The sequence below is a fragment of the Elephas maximus genome, chromosome 23 (assembly GCF_024166365.1).
Source record: "Elephas maximus indicus isolate mEleMax1 chromosome 23, mEleMax1 primary haplotype, whole genome shotgun sequence".
Lineage (NCBI taxonomy): Eukaryota > Metazoa > Chordata > Mammalia > Proboscidea > Elephantidae > Elephas > Elephas maximus.
In genome coordinates, this window is record NC_064841.1 from 60,675,498 (window position 1) to 60,694,092 (window position 18,595).

The 18,595-nt window shown below is 41.0% G+C and overlaps 1 protein-coding gene across 2 annotated transcripts in view; it reads right to left on the reverse strand.

Moving 5' to 3' along the window:
* The window catches only part of FLT1 (fms related receptor tyrosine kinase 1), a 203,428-nt gene that overhangs the window by 58,093 nt on the left and 126,740 nt on the right, over nucleotides 1–18,595 (reverse strand). For both annotated transcript variants that reach the window (XM_049867471.1, XM_049867470.1), the window contains exon 16: nucleotides 4,656–4,787. In XM_049867471.1, the coding sequence (XP_049723428.1) occupies nucleotides 4,656–4,787 (132 nt within the window). The remainder of the gene's footprint in view (nucleotides 1–4,655; nucleotides 4,788–18,595) is intronic.

Here is an 18,595-nt window from a genome sequence, read left to right on the forward strand (position 1 = left end):
TTTTTCTCCTGTGAAATAACTAATTATAAATTGACTGAGTTATAGTAAAGCCTAAATTTGTGTTAGCAGAATGTGTTTGTATATATTGTGGTTATTATTTGCAATAAAACCCTTTGCCGTCAAGTCGATCCCGACTCACAGCAGCGACCTTATATACAGGACAGAGTAGAAGTGCCCCATAGGGTTTCCAAGGCCGTGATCTTTACAGAAGCAGACGTCCACATCTTCCTCCTTTGGAGTGGCTGGTGGATTTGAACTGCCAACCTTTTGGTTAGCAGCCGAGTGCTTAACCACCGCACCTTGAGGGCTCCATTATTTGCAATAATGACGATAAAGTATAGCTTACATAAGTTCTTAGATGACAGATGTGGCACAATTACATTGCAACAGCCCCACTGAGTTCTGCCCAGCAAGTGCTATGTTATTTTCCAAACTTAATTTTGGTTGGTAACAGTTGTGTTGTTGTTGTTGTTGTTTTTAATATTAGACTTTCCCCTCCAGAGTGCCACGTGGACTGATGCGCCGGGTCCAAACCAAACAAGACCTGTGATTATTTAAAGAAGCTCCTTTGACTCCACAGTCCATTCATCCTTTTCAGATACAAAAATAACACATTGTTTTATCTATGAGTATAAGAGTTCTTTTTCAAAGGAAATAAAAAGAGCAGACAGCTTCCTTCCTGGCTAATTCATGAACCTCTTTTCAAATCTGTTAAACATAGCCACAGACACAACTTGATTGCCTGGTTTCATTTCCTAAACTCATCTTGACAAGATCAGTCAGTGCGACGTATCCATAGGCATAGAATGGGAAACCAGCCACTGCAGTGATAAGAGAGATGGTTTAGACACGAGAGCAAGAACCCAACTTCAGCTATAAAACTACTGGGCGTGCCTGCAGGCAACTGTTCTGAGCAGCATCCAGGGATCACATTTTTATTCAATGAGCCCAAAGTATGTAAATTCAAGACGCTGCATCTAACCCAAGCATGCAGGCTTTCCCAAGATCCACACAACACCAACTTTCAGAAATTCTCTTGATGCAAAATTATATTCTTCAATGGAGCTGACACCTGCTTTCCTGAAACCTCACCACAATCTTCCTTTCCTGTTATCTTTTCTGACGTATCAAAAAACGAGTTAAATGCCTCCTTCTTAGTTGGTTCAGGAAAACAATCCTGTCACTCCAAGTTGTCTCTCTTTTGACTAAACACCCTCACTTCCTAGCAGTGTTTATTCTATCATTATCCTGGGGATTTATTTACTCTTCTCTTATCAGTGAGCACAATATTTCAGATGTGGTTTGATTCTGGCAGGTCAGACTGTTTTTTCTGCTAACCACAATTTTAAAGCAGAAAGGTTGGGTCCAGCTGTCATTCTGAGAGCATAAAAAAATACATATATATATATATATGAAAGAGAGCAAGGGAAAAGTGGAAAAGCTACAATGAGCAGGCACAAGAACTCAAAAGCATGGCTGCTAGGGGCCGTAATAGGTAAAAATAAAGAGCCATAGCTGCAAAGTGTCTGCAGCCACCTTCTACATTAGAACATTTCTCTAAGTAATATTGAAGGTTTATGCCACATGAGGAAAAAGAGGCCTTGAGTCAGAAGGACCAATTCATCAGAAAGTTTAATGGACTACCCAGTAGGAACAATTTAGAACGAGTTAGACTTGGTTATTGCCAAGGGGGATATTAATGTAGACTGTCCTGTCCCCGTCACTTGGCTGACCTAACATCCTATAAGTCCTGCTTTAGAGATCAAGTCATACTCCATGTCCATTTTTGCCTCAGTCATAGCACTGTGTGGTCTTCTACATAAATGAATGCTTCTATTTGACACTTAGGAAAAGCACAAAATGTTTGTGGAACTGGTTCTCATTGTTTCATGTACACCTCAATCTTCCAACTAGGTTCCCAAAGCACACCAACGTTAGGGATCATGGCCTAACTTCCATATCTCTCATTGTTGGTGTTGGGTGCTGTCGAGTGGATTCCAACTCAGTCACCCCATATGACAGAGTAGAACTTCCCCATAGGGTTTCCTAGGCTATAATCTCTATGGGAGGAGATTGCCAGGTCCTTTCTCCTGTGGAGCAGCTGGGTGGATTTGAACTACCAACCTTTTCGTTAGCAGCCGAGCGCTTAATCATTGTACCACGTGTCTTACTACCTTCATGTTATTTCCTTGCTTAAAATGCTTCAGTGGCTTCCAGTTGCCTACTATTCTCATCTGGGGACATGAGGCTCCTGGCTCCTTCTCCAGCTTCATCTCTTCTCCCCGACTTACGGGCCTCCAATACTCCAGCTGCACTGAACTACTTGTAGTTTCCTGAAAGCGCTGTGCTTCTCCTAGCCTCTTTGCCCTCACACACCTTTTCCCCTTTGTCTGGACAGCCTTCCTTCTCAACTTGTTCTCCAGTTGGGCAACACTGTGCATCCCGTGAAACTCACTTTCTTCTTGTGTCATTTCTCTATACCTGAGCTCTTGTCACGCATCATTTTTTCCTCTGTGCTCCCACAGCGTGTACAATGTACCTTTAATGAAATACTGATCACTGCTGATTACTCATTGTTACATCCCAGAGCACTTGGTAAATGTTTATTGGCTTTGCCTCATTAGAAGATCACCATTTAATGTCAGAATAAAGAAATACATTGATAGACTGTTTAGGACAAAGAGAGAGAGCCATGTTTGACTGGTTATTAACTCAGCAACTTATTTACTTGCCCAGGACTGTGAAGAACATAAGAACAACACCATAGGCAAGGGCTTCTCCCGAGCACTCAGGTCCCCCAGCCACTGCTGACCCATATTCTTACTAGTGAAGATGGGGACAGACACATGGCCAGGAAGGCTGCCATTTGATGGGAGGTGGGGGTGGGGGAGCGGCGGGCGTGAGCCCAGTTTTCATCCCAGGTCTGCAATTACATGGTTATAAAAAACAAACAAACATTGCCGTTGAGTTGATTCCAACTCATAGTGACCTTATAGGATGGAGTAGAACTGTCCCATGGGATTTCCAAGGCTGTAATCTCTACAGACGCAGATTGCTACATCTTTCTCCCTCAGAGAGGCTGGTGGGTTCAAACTGCCCACATTTTGGTTAACAACTGCGCACTTAACCGCTGCTCTACCACAGCTCCTTTACCTGGGTGTAGGCTGGTCATTTCAGCCCTCTCTGGGGTTAATAATAAGGCTGTGAGGATATGAGGGGAACCCCCTTCTGGACTGCAGATCCCCTTGCTCGCTGCTGCCACGCCTCTATCAGATCTAGGTCCTCCTTGACCTGAGGCAGCCACTCCCTGAGGGCCACATCTGGAGTCTTTGTTAAAAGACTGTTTACTAACTGTTTGAGGAAAGAAATGTTAAACAGAGATGCACACTTAATAAACTGTTCAGCAGCAGTGTTGAAAGAATATTTTAAAACATGGATGACTTGGGATACAAACAGGACCATTACTAAAAGCATTTTGAGAATGCTGTCCTCTCCCACTAAGGAGACCTGGTGGCACTGTGGTTAAGCACTCAGCTGCTAAACAAAAGGTGATTTGAACCTACCAGCCACTCTGAAGGAGAAAGATGTGGCAATCTGCTTCTGTGAAGTTTACAGCTTTGGAAACCCTATGGGGCAGTTCTACTTTATTTTAGAGAGTCACTATGAGTCAGAATCAACTCAACAGCAAAGGGTTTACCCCCTCCCACTGCTTCTGAAAGTACGGATTTGTGGTTGGGCAGTTTCAGATTTTCGTCCTTGTAAAAGCATGAGGCTGATGTTCCGTATTGGAGGAGGCTGAGTTCTTTCTCAGAGTTACAGTCCTTAAGCCATGTAAGTTTCCAGGGCAAAAGAACTGAAGGGTAGTGCCCTTTCCCCAGCTCCTCCCCGGCAAACACACGCATATTCTGATGTTGACTAGTGAGCATTTGGAAAAAGGCTACTTAAGAGGTTCCATCGTTTCTCGGAAAACCTCAGCATGCCATAGATGTTTACATCTAAGAGGTGCCAATGTGATATTTTATAATGCTGTAAACTTTATGTTTTGGGTGGTTCTTGGCCTTGGAGAATTAAAATTGAGGTCTAGGCTATTTTCTAAATGGAAGCCACATGGCAATAACCCAGAGTCAGAGAGGGCTTCTTTGTATTTTGCTGCTCAACAAACCCTCTGGGACTCAGAGAAGAAGAAGCGTGCGGAGTATTTCTCTTCACTGTGGTCTGTTCATTGTGTATTGCTTCTCTAATATTTTGCAGCCTACTTCATATTAAAAACCAGCTTAGGAAAACGTTCTGAAGAGCAGCATATGTCCAACTCCTGGGAATTGGAACAGGAAAGGGAACAAACAAGTTCAAGCATGGGTTTTTTTCCCTTACCTTCACCCATCTCCCTCCTCCTTGAACCTCTTTCTCATAGGTGTGGCCCCTCTCCAGTCATTCTCAGGGGGTGCCACCACCTGGGGATCCTGGCTCCTCACTGTCAGCCTTGCCAGACAGAACCAGACAGTCCCTCCTCAATGGGGCCAGGGAGAGGGAAGAGGGAGGCGAAGGAAAGGAACAGACTGGAGCGATAGGCAGCAGACTGGGAGGTGGAAAATTAAACAAACAGGGAAATAGATGTCTGAGCAGTTTCTGGTTGCTTTCTCAAAGCAACTGTTTACCTTGAACAGTGAGGTATGCTGAACTTTCCACGGAACCCTTCTGGTTGGTGGCTTTGCAGTGATAGACGCCTTCATCCTTTTCTGTGACTCTTTCAATAAACAGCGTGCTGCTTCCTGGTCCTAAAATAATTCCTGAGGGGTGAGAGATGTTTAGATTAGCGGGCCTGTATGACAAACAAAAACAGCTACTCCTGTAACACAACCCTCTTCCCATCATGCATTCAGACAAGGAAATCCAAGCTCTGCTGGTTAACATGGTTCAGGAATGCTTATTTGTTTTTTCTTGGTCCAGGCATTTTAATAGTACCTTCAACACCTCAGAGTTGTGACACCCAGATTTGGAGATGGAGGTCTGGCCAAGGCCACTTGCTGTGTAGGAAGAAATGAGATGGTGCTGCCACAGCCCAGTGTAAACAGTAACTATCAAGAAAGTACTACCCATTGGCCTCAAGTCCATTCCAACCCACAGCAACCCTACAGGACAGAGTAGAACTGCCCCATAGGGTTTTCAAGGCTGTAATTTTCATGCAAGCAGATCACCAGGTCTTTTCTCCTGCACAGTGGTTGGTGGGTTCAAACCACCAATCTTTCAGTTAGCAGCTGAGAGTTTAACCACCAAGCCACCAGGGCTCCCATACCAAGAAGACAGAATATCTAATAACAGCAACTGCCATTTACTGAGTGCCCGTAATATCTAGGAACTATGTGAGGCACTATCCGTATTTTAAGGAGCCCTGGTTGTGCAATGGTTAAACACTCTGTTGCTACCAGGAAGGTCGGCAGTTCGAACCTACCAGCCACTCCATGGGAGAAAGACCTAGCAATCTGCTCCAGTAATGACTGCAGCCTAGAAAACTATATGGTGCAGCTCTACTCTGTCATATGAGGTCACTATGAGTGGAAAATTAACTTGACAGCATACAGTAAAAACATTTACATCTTAACATTTACAATTGCCCTCTTAGGTATTATTGTCTCCATTTTACAAACGAGGAAACTGAGATTTGGTGAGGTTAAATAACTTGACTGAAAGCATGCAGTCAGACCAAAAGCGCATTTGGGGCATAGAAGTCAAAGGAAATCGTGTTTCCTTCATTGTGTATCCCGATGAAGCCAGACGGCCTACTGGTAAGGAGCTTGGGCTCTGGGCACCTGCTCTGTTTTAACCCAGGCCTTGCTACTTCGAGGCCTGTCACTTTAAGTAAGTTATATAACCTGTCTAAGTTTCAGTTTCCTCAATCTTAAGATGAACATGAAAGCAGTTCCTACTGGGAAAACAGAAAATGAATAGCAAGTGACTGGCAGGTAGTAAGTAAATGCTTAATAAATGAAAACTAAAGTATTATCACAGAGCATGGCATAATGGAAGAAGTACCGTTTAAGTTTTCAGACTCCAATTTCAAGATCTAGTAGCTTCAACATGGTACTATCTACAAGTATTTATTGAGTACTCACTGTCATCTGGTCTGTTAGAGACTTTGGGAAGCATGTTAAGACATATCTTCTGAGGAGGAAAAATTCACACAGACCAAACACATAATATACATTATCTTTCTTTCTCAGACACACACACACACACACACACACACACTCATACGCACCAGCAATCAGAAAAGATTTAATTAACGAGAATAAATGTAGCTCAGCATACCCAGCTAAGTGTAAAGCTTGGGATACCAGGGAGATCAGTAAGGACAGGAGTACCACAGAAGGAAACAGACCTTGAGCTGAGCCCTGAAGGACTGCTTTTTAGAGACGAAGTGAGAAAGGAAGGCATTCACGTAAGACAAAAGGCATGAAGTTGACAGGCATGAAGTTGACAGGAACAGACACTGAGTGCTTGCTCTGGAATTGTGATAAAACTGGCCTGACTAGACCACAAGCTATCTTCTGTTGGTTTAAATAGCTTGTCTTTCCCCTGATGACAAAAGATAGACTTCATATAGAAAATCTGAGAAACATCCAAAAACATAAAAGGGAAATGTGAAAATAAATAAATAAAACCTACAATCTCACCTCCCAGATGTTTTTCCTTCTAGTTTTATGTATTTATTTTTACTGTGGTGAAAGCCTACACAACAAACCATTTGCCGACTCAACAATTTCTATATGTAGAATTCAGCGACTTTGATTACATTCCTCATTTTGTGCAGCCATTATAGCTATCTTTTTCCAAATGTTTCTACCACCATTAAAATGAACTCAATGCCCCCTAAGCAAAAACTCCCTCTTTCCCTCTCCCTCCCACCCCTGGTAACCACTAATAAGCTTTGGTCTCTATATATGTGCTTATTTCACGTAAGTGAGATCATACAGTATTTGTCCTTCTGCACCTGATTTACTGTCAAGGTTCCTCCACGTTGTGGCATGCATAAGGACTTCGTTTTTCTTTATGGACGGGTAATAGACTATGGTGTGTATGTAACACATTTGGTTTATCCATTCTTCTGTTGATGGACATTTTGGTTTCCACATCTTGGCCATTGTGAATAGTGCTGCAGTGAACATTGATTTAACATTCTTCTAGTTTTTTAAAAGTGGCCTTTTAAAAACAGTTTGTTCATTCCATATAACAAATACTTACTGAGCACCTACCATGTACTAGATACTATGCTAGGTGCTGGTGATACAATAATAAGCAAGGCAAATTTTAGGGCTTAAATTCTAGTTTTGGAGAGAGATAAATAAATAATGCAATTCCAGCTAGAGTTAAAGTCTATGAAGAAACCAGATTAAGGAGATCATGGGCTAAGGGGGATGATGAAAAGACTACCTCAGGTAGGGTGCTCAGGGAAGGTTTTCTGAGGAGGGGGCATTTGAACAGAGACCTGAGAGATGGGAAGGTGTGGGCCATTTGAGCATCTAAATAAGGGGACTTTAGGCAACCAAATCCATTGCCATGGAGTCAATTCCAACTTATGGCAGCCCTATAAGACAGGGTAGAACTGCTTCATAGGGTTTCCAAGGCTGTAATCTTTATGGAAACAGACTGCTACATCTTCTCCCGCGGAGTGGCTGGTGGGTTCTAACCACTGACCTTCCAGTTAGCAGTCAAGCGCTTTAGCCACTGTGCCACCACTGCTCCTTGCTTTAGGCATAGAGAGTAACAAATATAAAGTCCCTGGGGACAGGAGTGAGCTTGGTTAAGGAACAGTGAAAAGCCATTCCTTTTGGCTAGAGCACAGTAAGCAAGCAGAAGAGATGAGACCTCGGCAAGGTCCAAACAATGTATGACTTCATAGCCATGGTAAAGATGTTGAATTTTATTCTAAGTGCAAGGCAAAGCCATTGCAGGGTTTTAAGACTGTATGGGGGCAAGAAGGAAAGAGGGAGAACTAGTTGGCTATGGAAGCTATCCAGTCAAAGTTACGGATGCTTGAATTAGGGTGTCATGTTGAACATGGTAAGAATATTGGCTTCCAGATTTTTTTGAAGGTAGAACCAATTGGGCTTTCTTATGATTACAGTATGGTATGTGAGAAAGAGTCATAAAAGGTTGACTTCAAGATTAATAGTTTGAACAACTGGGAGAACGGTGGTACCCTTCCTGAGATGGGGAACATTTGTTGGGGAGCAGGTTGGAAGAAAAAAAATCAAGAATTCTGTTCTAGACACTTCACCAAAGAAGACATTCAAGCGGCTAACAGACACATGAGGAAATGCTCTCAATCACTAGCCATTACAGAAATGCAAATCAAAACCTCAGTGAGATACCATCTTTCCCCAGCATTACTGTCATGAATCAAAAAAATAGAAAATAACAAATGCTGGAGAGGCTGTGGGGGAGATTGGAAGTCTTATGCACTGCTGGTGGGAATGTAAAATGATACAATTGTTTTGGAAAACAATATGGCACTTCCTTAGAAAGCTAGAAATATAAATACCATATGACCCAGCAATCCCACTCCTAGGGATATACCATAGAGAAATAAGAGTCATCACACTAATAGACATATGCATACCCATGTTCATTGTAGCATTGTTCACAACAGCAAAAAGATGGAAACAACCTAGATGCCTATCAACAGATGAATGGATAAACAAACTGTGGTACATACACAATGCAGTAGTGCACAGCGATAAAGAATAATGATGAATCTGCGAAGCATCTCACCACATGGGTGAATCTGGAGGGCATTATGTTGAGTGAAATAAGTGAATCACAAAAGGACAAATATTGTATGAGACCACTACTATAAAACTTCATGAAAAGGTTTACACACAAAAAAAAACAATCTTGGATGCTTAGGAGGGAGGGGAACGGTGGGGATGAAAACACACTCAATAGGTAACAGATAGGTGGTAACTTTGGTGAAGGGTTAAGACAGTACACAATACCGGGGAAGCCAGCACAACGTGTACAAGGTAAGGCCATGGTACCTCCATAGACACATTCAAACTCCCTGAAGGACCGAATTGCTGGGCGGAGAGCTGTAGGGACCATGGTCTCAGGGAACATCTAGTGGCTCCTTTTCAAGGAGATAGCTGGAGAGCAACACGAGGTTGAGGAATGAATTCTTTTTTGAGATGTGAAATTTTGCCACATTTTTACATGCTAATCCAGTATATAGAGAGAAATCAATGATGCAGGAGACAAAGGACACATCCAGGAACAGAGTTCCTAAGTGCGAGGGGGTGGAACCCCTTGGTCAAGCTGGCCTACAACAGGAGTGTTGTTGGTGGTGGTGGGTGCCGTGGAGTCAATTTCATATTACCAAATTGCCTTCCAGAAAGATTGGAATTTATACTTCTACCAACAGTGGATAAGAGACCATTTTATCACTCCCTGCCAATACTGAATAGTATCATCTAAACAAAAAAATCCTGCTGATTTGAGAGATGAAATTTATATTCTTTGAACATTCTTTAATGTGTTTGCTGGCCATTTTTATTTCCAAAGCATCTTTTTGAGTAGTTGACTGAGAGAAGCACATTCACCTAAGGAGAGCTTTGAAGTCCTGGTCAAGGGGTTTCCATTCAATGTAGAAGGAAATAGAGGGTCATGAAGATTTTTGAGCAGGGAAGTGACATAATGAAAGCGATGTTTAGTCTACAAGGAGAATGCAGGATGGACTGGAGTGAGGAAAAAGTGACATCTGGAAGTCCAGCTCACGGTTGTAATTCAGGCAAGGCATGACGAGGCCCCAAACTATTATGGTGGGAAAGGAAGTGGAAAGGAAGACGTGGAAACGGCCACTTTGGCAGAAACGACCTACAGGAATTGGTGCTTTATTGGATACGGGAAGAGAGGCAGATGAGGAAAAGATGGTTCCCATATTTTAAGCTCAGATGAGAGCTTTACTTTGTAAACTTGGCTAACTCATCTAATCTCGTTGGGGCTCTTTCCCAATCTGTAAAATGACAATAATTAGTCAGCCTATTTCATGGTATTGCTATGAGGAATAATGAAGATAATTTCAGTAGAATCGCTTCAGAAAACATAAGATAGGTTGTACGTGCCAGTCACAGAAAGTAAAGGTATGGCGGGCTAGTGGATGCTGAGTGGCTGCTCACCACGCTCTTCTCCATTGCAGCAGACCTGAACCTCAACCAGTTTTCTATCACTCAAATCCCAATTTAAGGATAACACCATGAACAAATAAAGTCAAAGGACTTGGATTTCATCCCAGGAGACAAATGTATATTTGTGGAAGGTGAGAAGATAGTACCAAGGATGCTGATGAGCTAATGTTACCATCCGGCAAGTTCCCTCTTTCCATCACGCGGAAGAGGGAGGAGAGGAGATTGGGGAAGGGCAAGTTAGAGGGTGCCCCAAATCAGCAGGCAAAGCTCTTCCTGATTTCCCTTCACATGGCACTGTGAGAGCTGGCATAAGGACATTAATGCCTTACCACCAGATAGGCCACTCAGAATCCTCATCAGGCCCTTCTTCATTCTCTACTCTTCCTATTTGTTTCCCTTCTTGAAAAAATAGGCCAGTTATTACCCTTATTTTTTCCCATCCCGCGTCTGCCTATACTTAATTCATAATCGTTCCTCCGAGTTTCCCTGGTGATGCAGTAGTTAAGCTCTCTGTTGCTAACCAGAAGGCAGAAGGCTGATGATTTGAACTCACCAGCTGCTCCGAAGGAGAAAGACCTGGCAATCTGCTTCAGTGAAGATTACAGCCTTGGAAACTCTAAGGGGTAGTAGTTACTCTATCCTGTGGGGTCACCGTGAGTCGGGATCAACTCAACGGCAGTGGGTTTTAGTTTCTGTAATGCCTTAGCCCATTGACACTCGCTTTAGCTGATACTATAGGATCTGTTTTACCAAGAAGCTCCTCTTTTAAAAAGGGCTCTATTTCTAGTTTAATTTAAAATTTTTTTCTATGTGATCAATTTCAAACATTTGAAAAATGATGAAAAAATATAACCCACATGCCCACCATTAAGCTTACCAGATGTCAACATTTTGCCTATTTGCTTTAGATGGATCTTTTTCGTAGGAAATACAGTTTCTAGGTACTTCATCTCTTCCTTCTCTGTCTCTCTCTACAGGTACCATCATGAAGGTCGTGTGTCTTATTCTCATGCATGTTTTGTACTTTTTCTACATATGTTCTTTATACAAGATACTGTTTTGTGTGTTTTAAGATTTTAAATACATGGTATCACATTGTATTATCCCTTTGCAACTTATTTTTTTTTCCATTCAACAATGTTTTTATATTTATCTTTGTTGATACATGTAGATGGAGTTCATTTTTTAACTGATGTGTAGTATTTCATTGTATATAAAATGATTAAAAAATTAAAAAGATTTTTTAAAAAATCCACTTATCTATTAAGATACACCTGGACTCAAGCCATGGCATTTTCAATCACTTCACATGCATGTGAAAGCTGGACAATGAATAAGGAAGACCAAAGAAGAATTGATGCCTTTGAATTACGGGGTTGATGAAGAATATTGAATATACCATGTACTGCCAGAAGAACGAACAAATTTGTTTTGGAAGTACAGCCAGAATGCTCCTTAGAAGCAAGGATGGCGCGATTTCATGTCACCTACTTTGGACATGTTATCAGGAGGGATCAGTCCCTGGAGAAGGACATCATGCTTGGTAAAGCAGAGAGTCAGCGAAAAAGAGGAAGATCCTCAATGAGATGGACTGACAGATAGCAACGACTGTGAGGACAGCACAGTACTGTGAGGATGGCACAGGACTGGGCAGTGTTCTGTTCTGTTTTACATAAGGTTGCCTTGAGTTGAAACCAAATCCACGACACCTAACAACATTACAACACTTTTTTTGGTGTTATAAAGATGGCTTCGATGAACATTGTTACATAGACAACTCCTTCAGCTGTGTTATAAGGTATATCCCATCTTCAACTCTATTATTACAAAATTACCTCCCCAAATATGCCAATTTTCACTTTAATCAGCAATGAGTAAGAGCTCCTCTTTCCCCATATACTTACCAATATTTGGTGTGATTAGACTTTTTAATTGATAGCAAAATAATGAGTGCGAAATGGTATCTCACTATTGTTTTAATTTACATTTCCCTGATTACTGGTTAGGTGCGACATCTTTTTACATTTTTATTGACCATTCAGGCTTGATTTTCTGTGAATTGCCTGTTCGTATCTGTTATGGATTGAATTGTGTCCCACAAAAATGTCTGTAAGCTTGGCTAGGCCATGATTCCTAGTATTGTGTGACTGTCCACCATTTTGTCATCTGATATGTTGTAAATCCTATCTCTATGATGTTAATAAGGTGGGATTAGTAGCAGTTACGTTAATGAGGCAGGGCTCAATCTACAAGATTAGGTTGTGTCTTAAGCCAGTGTCTTTTGAAATACAAAAGACAGAAATGAGCAGATAGGCAGGAGGACCTCATGCCACCAAGAAACAAGAGCCAAGAGAATAGCACATCCTTTGGATCTGGGGTCCCTTTGCTGAGAAGCTCCTAGGACCAGGGAAGACTGACAACAAGGACGTTCCCCCAGAGTCAACAGAGACAGAAAAGCCTTCCCCTGGAACTGGCACCCTAAATTTGGACTTAAAGCCTCCTAGCCTGTGAGAGAATCAACTTCTGTTTGTTGAAGCCATCCACTTGTGCTATTTCTGCTATAGCAGCAATAGATAACTAAGATAGTGTCATCTGCCCATTTTTCTATTGGCCTATTTGTCTTTTTCTCAATAATTTTAGTGTTCTCTACATGTTTTGGATACTAATCCTTTGTTGGTTAAACTTGTAGGGAATCTTCCCCCATTCTACGAATGGGTTTTAAACATTATTTATGGTGAATTTTTAATACGAAAGCTTTTCAAATTTTTATGTCAAGTTTGTCAATATTTTTCATTAAAGTTTTTACTTTTAGTTACTTGTTAAAAAAAATTCTATACATAAAGAATTCCCTTTATGTACTTTCTTCTAAAAAAGAAAATCTGTTTAAAAGATTTATTTAGAATCTTACTTTTTCACATTCGGGTCTTTAGTCCATCTGGATTTTTTGTGGGATGTATGTGTGTAACATGATGTAAGGATCTATTTTTTACCATACAAATAGCCAATTGTCCCAGCACCATTTATTGAATATTCTCTTCCCACTGAGCTGTGGTGCCAACTCTATCAGATACAAAGTTACCATATATATGTGGTTCTGTTTTTAGGATCTCCATTCTTTCCCAATGGCCTACTCATCTATACCTCCACCACAGTGTTTAAATTACTACTGCTTGAGAATACATCTTGATATCTGGTAGGGAATAACACCTTTTTCAATATTGTCTAGACTATTCTTAGCCCTTTGTACTTCAGTATAAAGTTCAGGTTCAGCTTGCCATATTCTGTAAAATGCACTGTTGGAATTTTGATTGGAATATCACTGAGTTTATATAATAATTTTGGGGAACTTGTCATATTTATTTTTAGATTGAAGCATGAGAATTGCCAATATTTTGACCTACAAAGTGGCCATTTAATATGATTCAACCTAATAATATATGTTCCCATCCAAAAATATCAAGCATCTTTGAGTTATTTAGGTCTTCCTTTATATCATTTCATAGCTTTATGATTTTTCTCTATAAAGATCTTGCCTTTTCTTTAGTTAGTTTTATTCCTAGATATGTTGTAGCTCTTGTCGTTATGAAAAAATGGTATTAGGTTTCTTTGAAGGATCCCTCTATCTGAGCTGTCTTTTTCCTCCTTGGGTGTTAGTCATTAGAACTAGCATGTAGAACCCCCTTAGGAAAAGGTGATCACTTTGTGTTACTGAGACAATTTAATTTTAGTACTGCTTGCTTCTAGAGGGATGGCCTAAGCCATTTCCGCATGCTTGTTTATGTAATTTTAATAGCTCTGACACCGAATACAGATTCTTCAACCACTAAAAACAAAATAATTCCCAGGGAAACTCATTATTTAATTCCCTTTACAGATTGGACCAAGAGGACATAGGGCAGAACTTGCAAACGCAGATAGTTTCGGGGGCCAGGCACATCTCATAATTGAGTTGAGTATCAGGTAATGGGGGAGGGAGTGGGACTGTGTCTGTGGAGCATGGAAGGCCCATCTCCCATCTAAGGTGGCAGCCTCTACTCAGCTCTAACCAACTGGGAATTTGGGCAGGCCCACTGTTGTCTTCCGGTGGCGTAGTGGTTAAGAGCTATGGCTGCTAACCCAAAGACTGGCAGTTTGAGTCCACCAGGTGCTCCTTGGAAACCTTATGGGGGCAGTTCTACTCTGTCCTATAGGGTCGCTAGGAGTCGGAATCAATTCGACGGCAGTGGGTTTGGTGGTTTTAGTTTTGGGCTGTCTTCTGAGTTTTAAAGAGAAGGCAGAAATATAGATTTTTTTTTTATGCGAAAGGGCACAATTTTTAAATGCTGGCAACCAAACCAACTCATACAAATTTACTGTGAGGGCCAATAAAAAACCATGTTTGGCTAGATCATACACAACTTTAACTTAGAGGATATGCATGGGCATACGATTTTATATTTTTATTAAGCAAGGACCTTCATGATCTGATGCCTGCCTATCTTTCCAGCTTCTGTCCCTGCTGTATCCCTAAATCCATCCCTGGTATCAACCATACTGATCGATTTGCAGTGCCTGATAAGCCTCAGTGACTTTGAGCATGTTGACTTGACCTGGTCACTTGGTTAACATTTACTTGTTCTTTCATATTCAACACAAGGATTAGCTGCTCTGGAAGCCATTGCCTATGCTCTTGGGTCTCTTCTCTGTTACTCCTGTATCATCCTGTGCTTGCCTTGTTCTGGAACTTTCTTATTTGTTTACTTCACTTTGGGCTCCTGGAGAGCAGGGACTTTGCCCTGTTAGCTCCTGAGTCATCAGTGTCTAGTGCTGTGTCTTCAGACAGCAGGCCCTCAGTAACTGAGAAAATGACCAAATAAACCAAGACAATGAAAGACTGCATTCAGTGGGTAGAGAAGTGAGCGTCGTACTGTCTGCTGACTGTCATGAAGCCAAGGTAGGAGTTGATGTTAACTTTCAGTTTGGCGGTGCCGACTGAAGGCCTGCAGCAGGCTTAGCTCTCCTTAGAGTCTGAAAAACCAGACGTCAGTGAATTTTGTCATCTTAAGGTTCAAAAAGTTCAAGCTTGTGGAGCTTAGAAGGTCAAACTCAGGTGATTTCATGAGTTTGCTAAAACATTAGTCCCAAAAGGACAAGTAAAACTTTATACTGGGGTGTTTTCACAGAAATTTGTAATGTGCTCCCAGGAGTCTGATGATGAGGCTCAATGCAAGACCTTGAATTACCTGTTGTGTTGGTTGCTAATGGGAGTTGTTGATCAGAATTTGTGTCCATGTTGGTCTATCTGCACATTTAGCCACGAGATAAAGTCCACACTGTAAACATGTCTCAGATATCTTCCATATTTGGTATTTTCAAGGGACTTTGTAAATAATTTTTTCCCATTATACTATAAGATGAAGACAACTTTGGCATTTTATATGTAAGTACCATATTTCCCAAGGAAGAGCATGAAATAAAATTTTAATTCAATTCACCATTATGTAAATCTGTAGAGCTTTTGAAGTTATTGATTCGATTAAATAAATGCATACCATGTGTTTGCCTCCTGATCCTTACACAAAAAAATTGACCCACTGCTTTCCTAACTTGGCCTACTGGTATGGCCATTGACTCCTGTTTTGTTGCTCAGTTCACCAGCTGTACTTCTGACTTAGAGAACATTGTGTCCATCAAATTTGGCCAAATAAATCATCAACAAAACTCTCTTCTTCACTCATCAAAATCCAACTCAACTGCATCTTCTCCATGAAATCTTCTCTCATCATCCCAGCTAGAAGAGCTAATTTGTATTTAATGTAATTTTACACTCTTCACGTGGCACTTTCATGAATTGACTTTGTAGCAATATCTGTCATTCTTCAACTGTAAGGACCAAGTATTGCTCATTTTTGCTTTCTCTAAAACATCACAAACCGACGAGTGGTAGGTAATTAATATGTGTTTGTTAAATTTAGCAAAATAGAAAGTAAATTTTGTCTGTTACCATTATGATAGTCTTAGCTTTCCAACTCCATGACAAATTCTTTTAAGTTGGCACATAATATTTTTAATAAATGGTAGTTCTGATGATGATGTGTGTAGTTCTGGCTACACAGTAAATACTCAACCATACCTTTAGTTTGGTAGCTCTTAAAGGAACTGATTAGCTAAGAGCTATACCTGAACAAAAGGCCAGAAGAGGGAAAATATAGACTCAAGATGTCTAAAAGTGACCCCCCAAAACTAGAGGCAAGATACCTACTTAGCTTCCCACAAAGAACACAAAGATGATTTCATATTTCCAGTCAAACTTCAGTGAGTTTGGAAAACTGTTTGAGGAAGAGAAATCCAAATTCAGTAGAACAGCAAAGGTTTACACAAATGGGAAATGAAAGATGACGGACCCATTAAATGGCACGAAAAAGATAAATGATTTCAATGGTCACCATCTGGCTTCTTCCTTCTATTGAGAATTTTACCCCAAGATCAAACCTCATGGCAAAACCTTTGAGGATGTAAAAAAGAAAAAAAAAACAAAAAAAAACCAGTGATGCGTGGAATAGCCTGAAAGACAGTGAAAAGCAGCCTTACAATAATGTGTGGAGCTGGAAGAGAATTACGGGGACATTGCAAAACATATGGTCTAAAGGAAATTTTGATGGGTGATGTGATTCCTGACAGCAGACGATTTGCTCTTTAGCTGTGAAAAAGACAGAGAAAGAAGAGGTGCCCTTAGAAGGGAACATGATGGAAGACAATGATGAAGAAAGCTGTGTAATATTCCTCTCCAAGTAACCACTGAACAAGTGAAAAACCATAACCACAGGTCCTTTCATTTGAGAGAACGACAACTGCTTTACTAGCTTAACTTACAAAATCGGGTTATGATAACAGAATAGTTTCAAAAAGCTTTCAAGAAATTGTAAACTGGCTGATGTGAAAGGGCTATGGATGAAGTGATCACCTTGAAACTCTGCCAAAAACACAGATATTTCTAAACACTGGAAAATGAAAAGGCACTTTTGTGCCCTTCAACTGTGAACTTTGCTGTTTTTCCAATAAAGCATTTCAAGATGATCCAAGCATTTAAAAAATGCACCACATGGTGCTAACTCTGTGGTTATTGGCTATAAAACCCTGGTTATCAACTACGTGTATCTATAAATTGTAAATGTACACACACACACACCCCGGTCCAATAAATTCTTGTGGTATGTTGAGATTTCTCATAGTCTCTCTGTGACGTTGGATCCATTTACACCTCGGCCTCTAGCCATTCACCCAAAGCTGCTTTTCTGTGTATAGTGAAGTGGCATTCCTACGACCACTGTAAGACAGTGAAGTAGTACTGCACTGCGGAAGAGGTTAAAGTCAAGAAGGTGTTTTTCCATCAACAGAGGAAATAACTACATATAGCAATAATACCATATTACTATGTATGGCCACTAAGGAGAGTGAGGTAGAACAATATGTATTGACCTAGAAAGACCACCAAGACATAGTAAGTGGAAAAGCAAGGCATGAAATAATACACACATTGTGATCTCACCTCAGATTTTACCTGAGAGATGCTGGCCTTCCCACACGACCCTGCCACCAGTCACCTACTTTTACTTTCATCACGGCAGTCACTGCTCTCTGACATTTTGCTATCTATTTATTTATTTATAGTTTCATTTTTCGTTGAAGTTACTGTCTGTATTTTTCTGTTAGAACATCAACTCAAGGCCCCTGTCTTTTCACTGCAGTATTTCCCAAATTAAAACCAAAACCCATGGCCGTTGAGTCGATTCCGACTCACAGTGACACTACAGGACAGAGTAGAACTGCCCCATAGGCTTTCCAAGGAGTGCCTGGTGGATTCCAACTGCCGACATTTTGGTTAGCGCCGAGGTCTTAACTGCTGTGCCACCAGGGCTCCGAGTGCTGTGTTTCCCAGCACCTATTATCTGCCTGACACAGAGTTGGCTCTCAGCGATTATCTGTTGAATGAATGGATCCCATTTATGTAAAAAAAAAAAAAGGCCCTGTATTTGTATATATGCACATGTATAGGTAAAAAATGGGAAATAATGGACAAGACACACATCAATAGTTAACCTAATTCTGTGAAAGGGAAGTTCTTATAGCTTACTCTATTTCTGTGCTACATGAATCTTTTACAATTACAAAATATATTCACATACTACTTGTTTAATTAAAACAAAAAAAAATAACCAAACCCATTGCCATCGAGTTGGTTCCGACTCATAGGACAGAGAGGAACTGCCCCAGAGGGCTTCCAAGGCTGTCATCCTTACGGAAGCAGACTGTCACATCTTTCTCCCACAGAGCGGCTGGTGGGTCTGAACGGCAGACCTTTCCGTTAGCAGCCAAGTACTTCAGCACTGCTCCACCAGAGAGCCTGGGTCTTAAAAAATGAGATTGTAGGTCTTTTT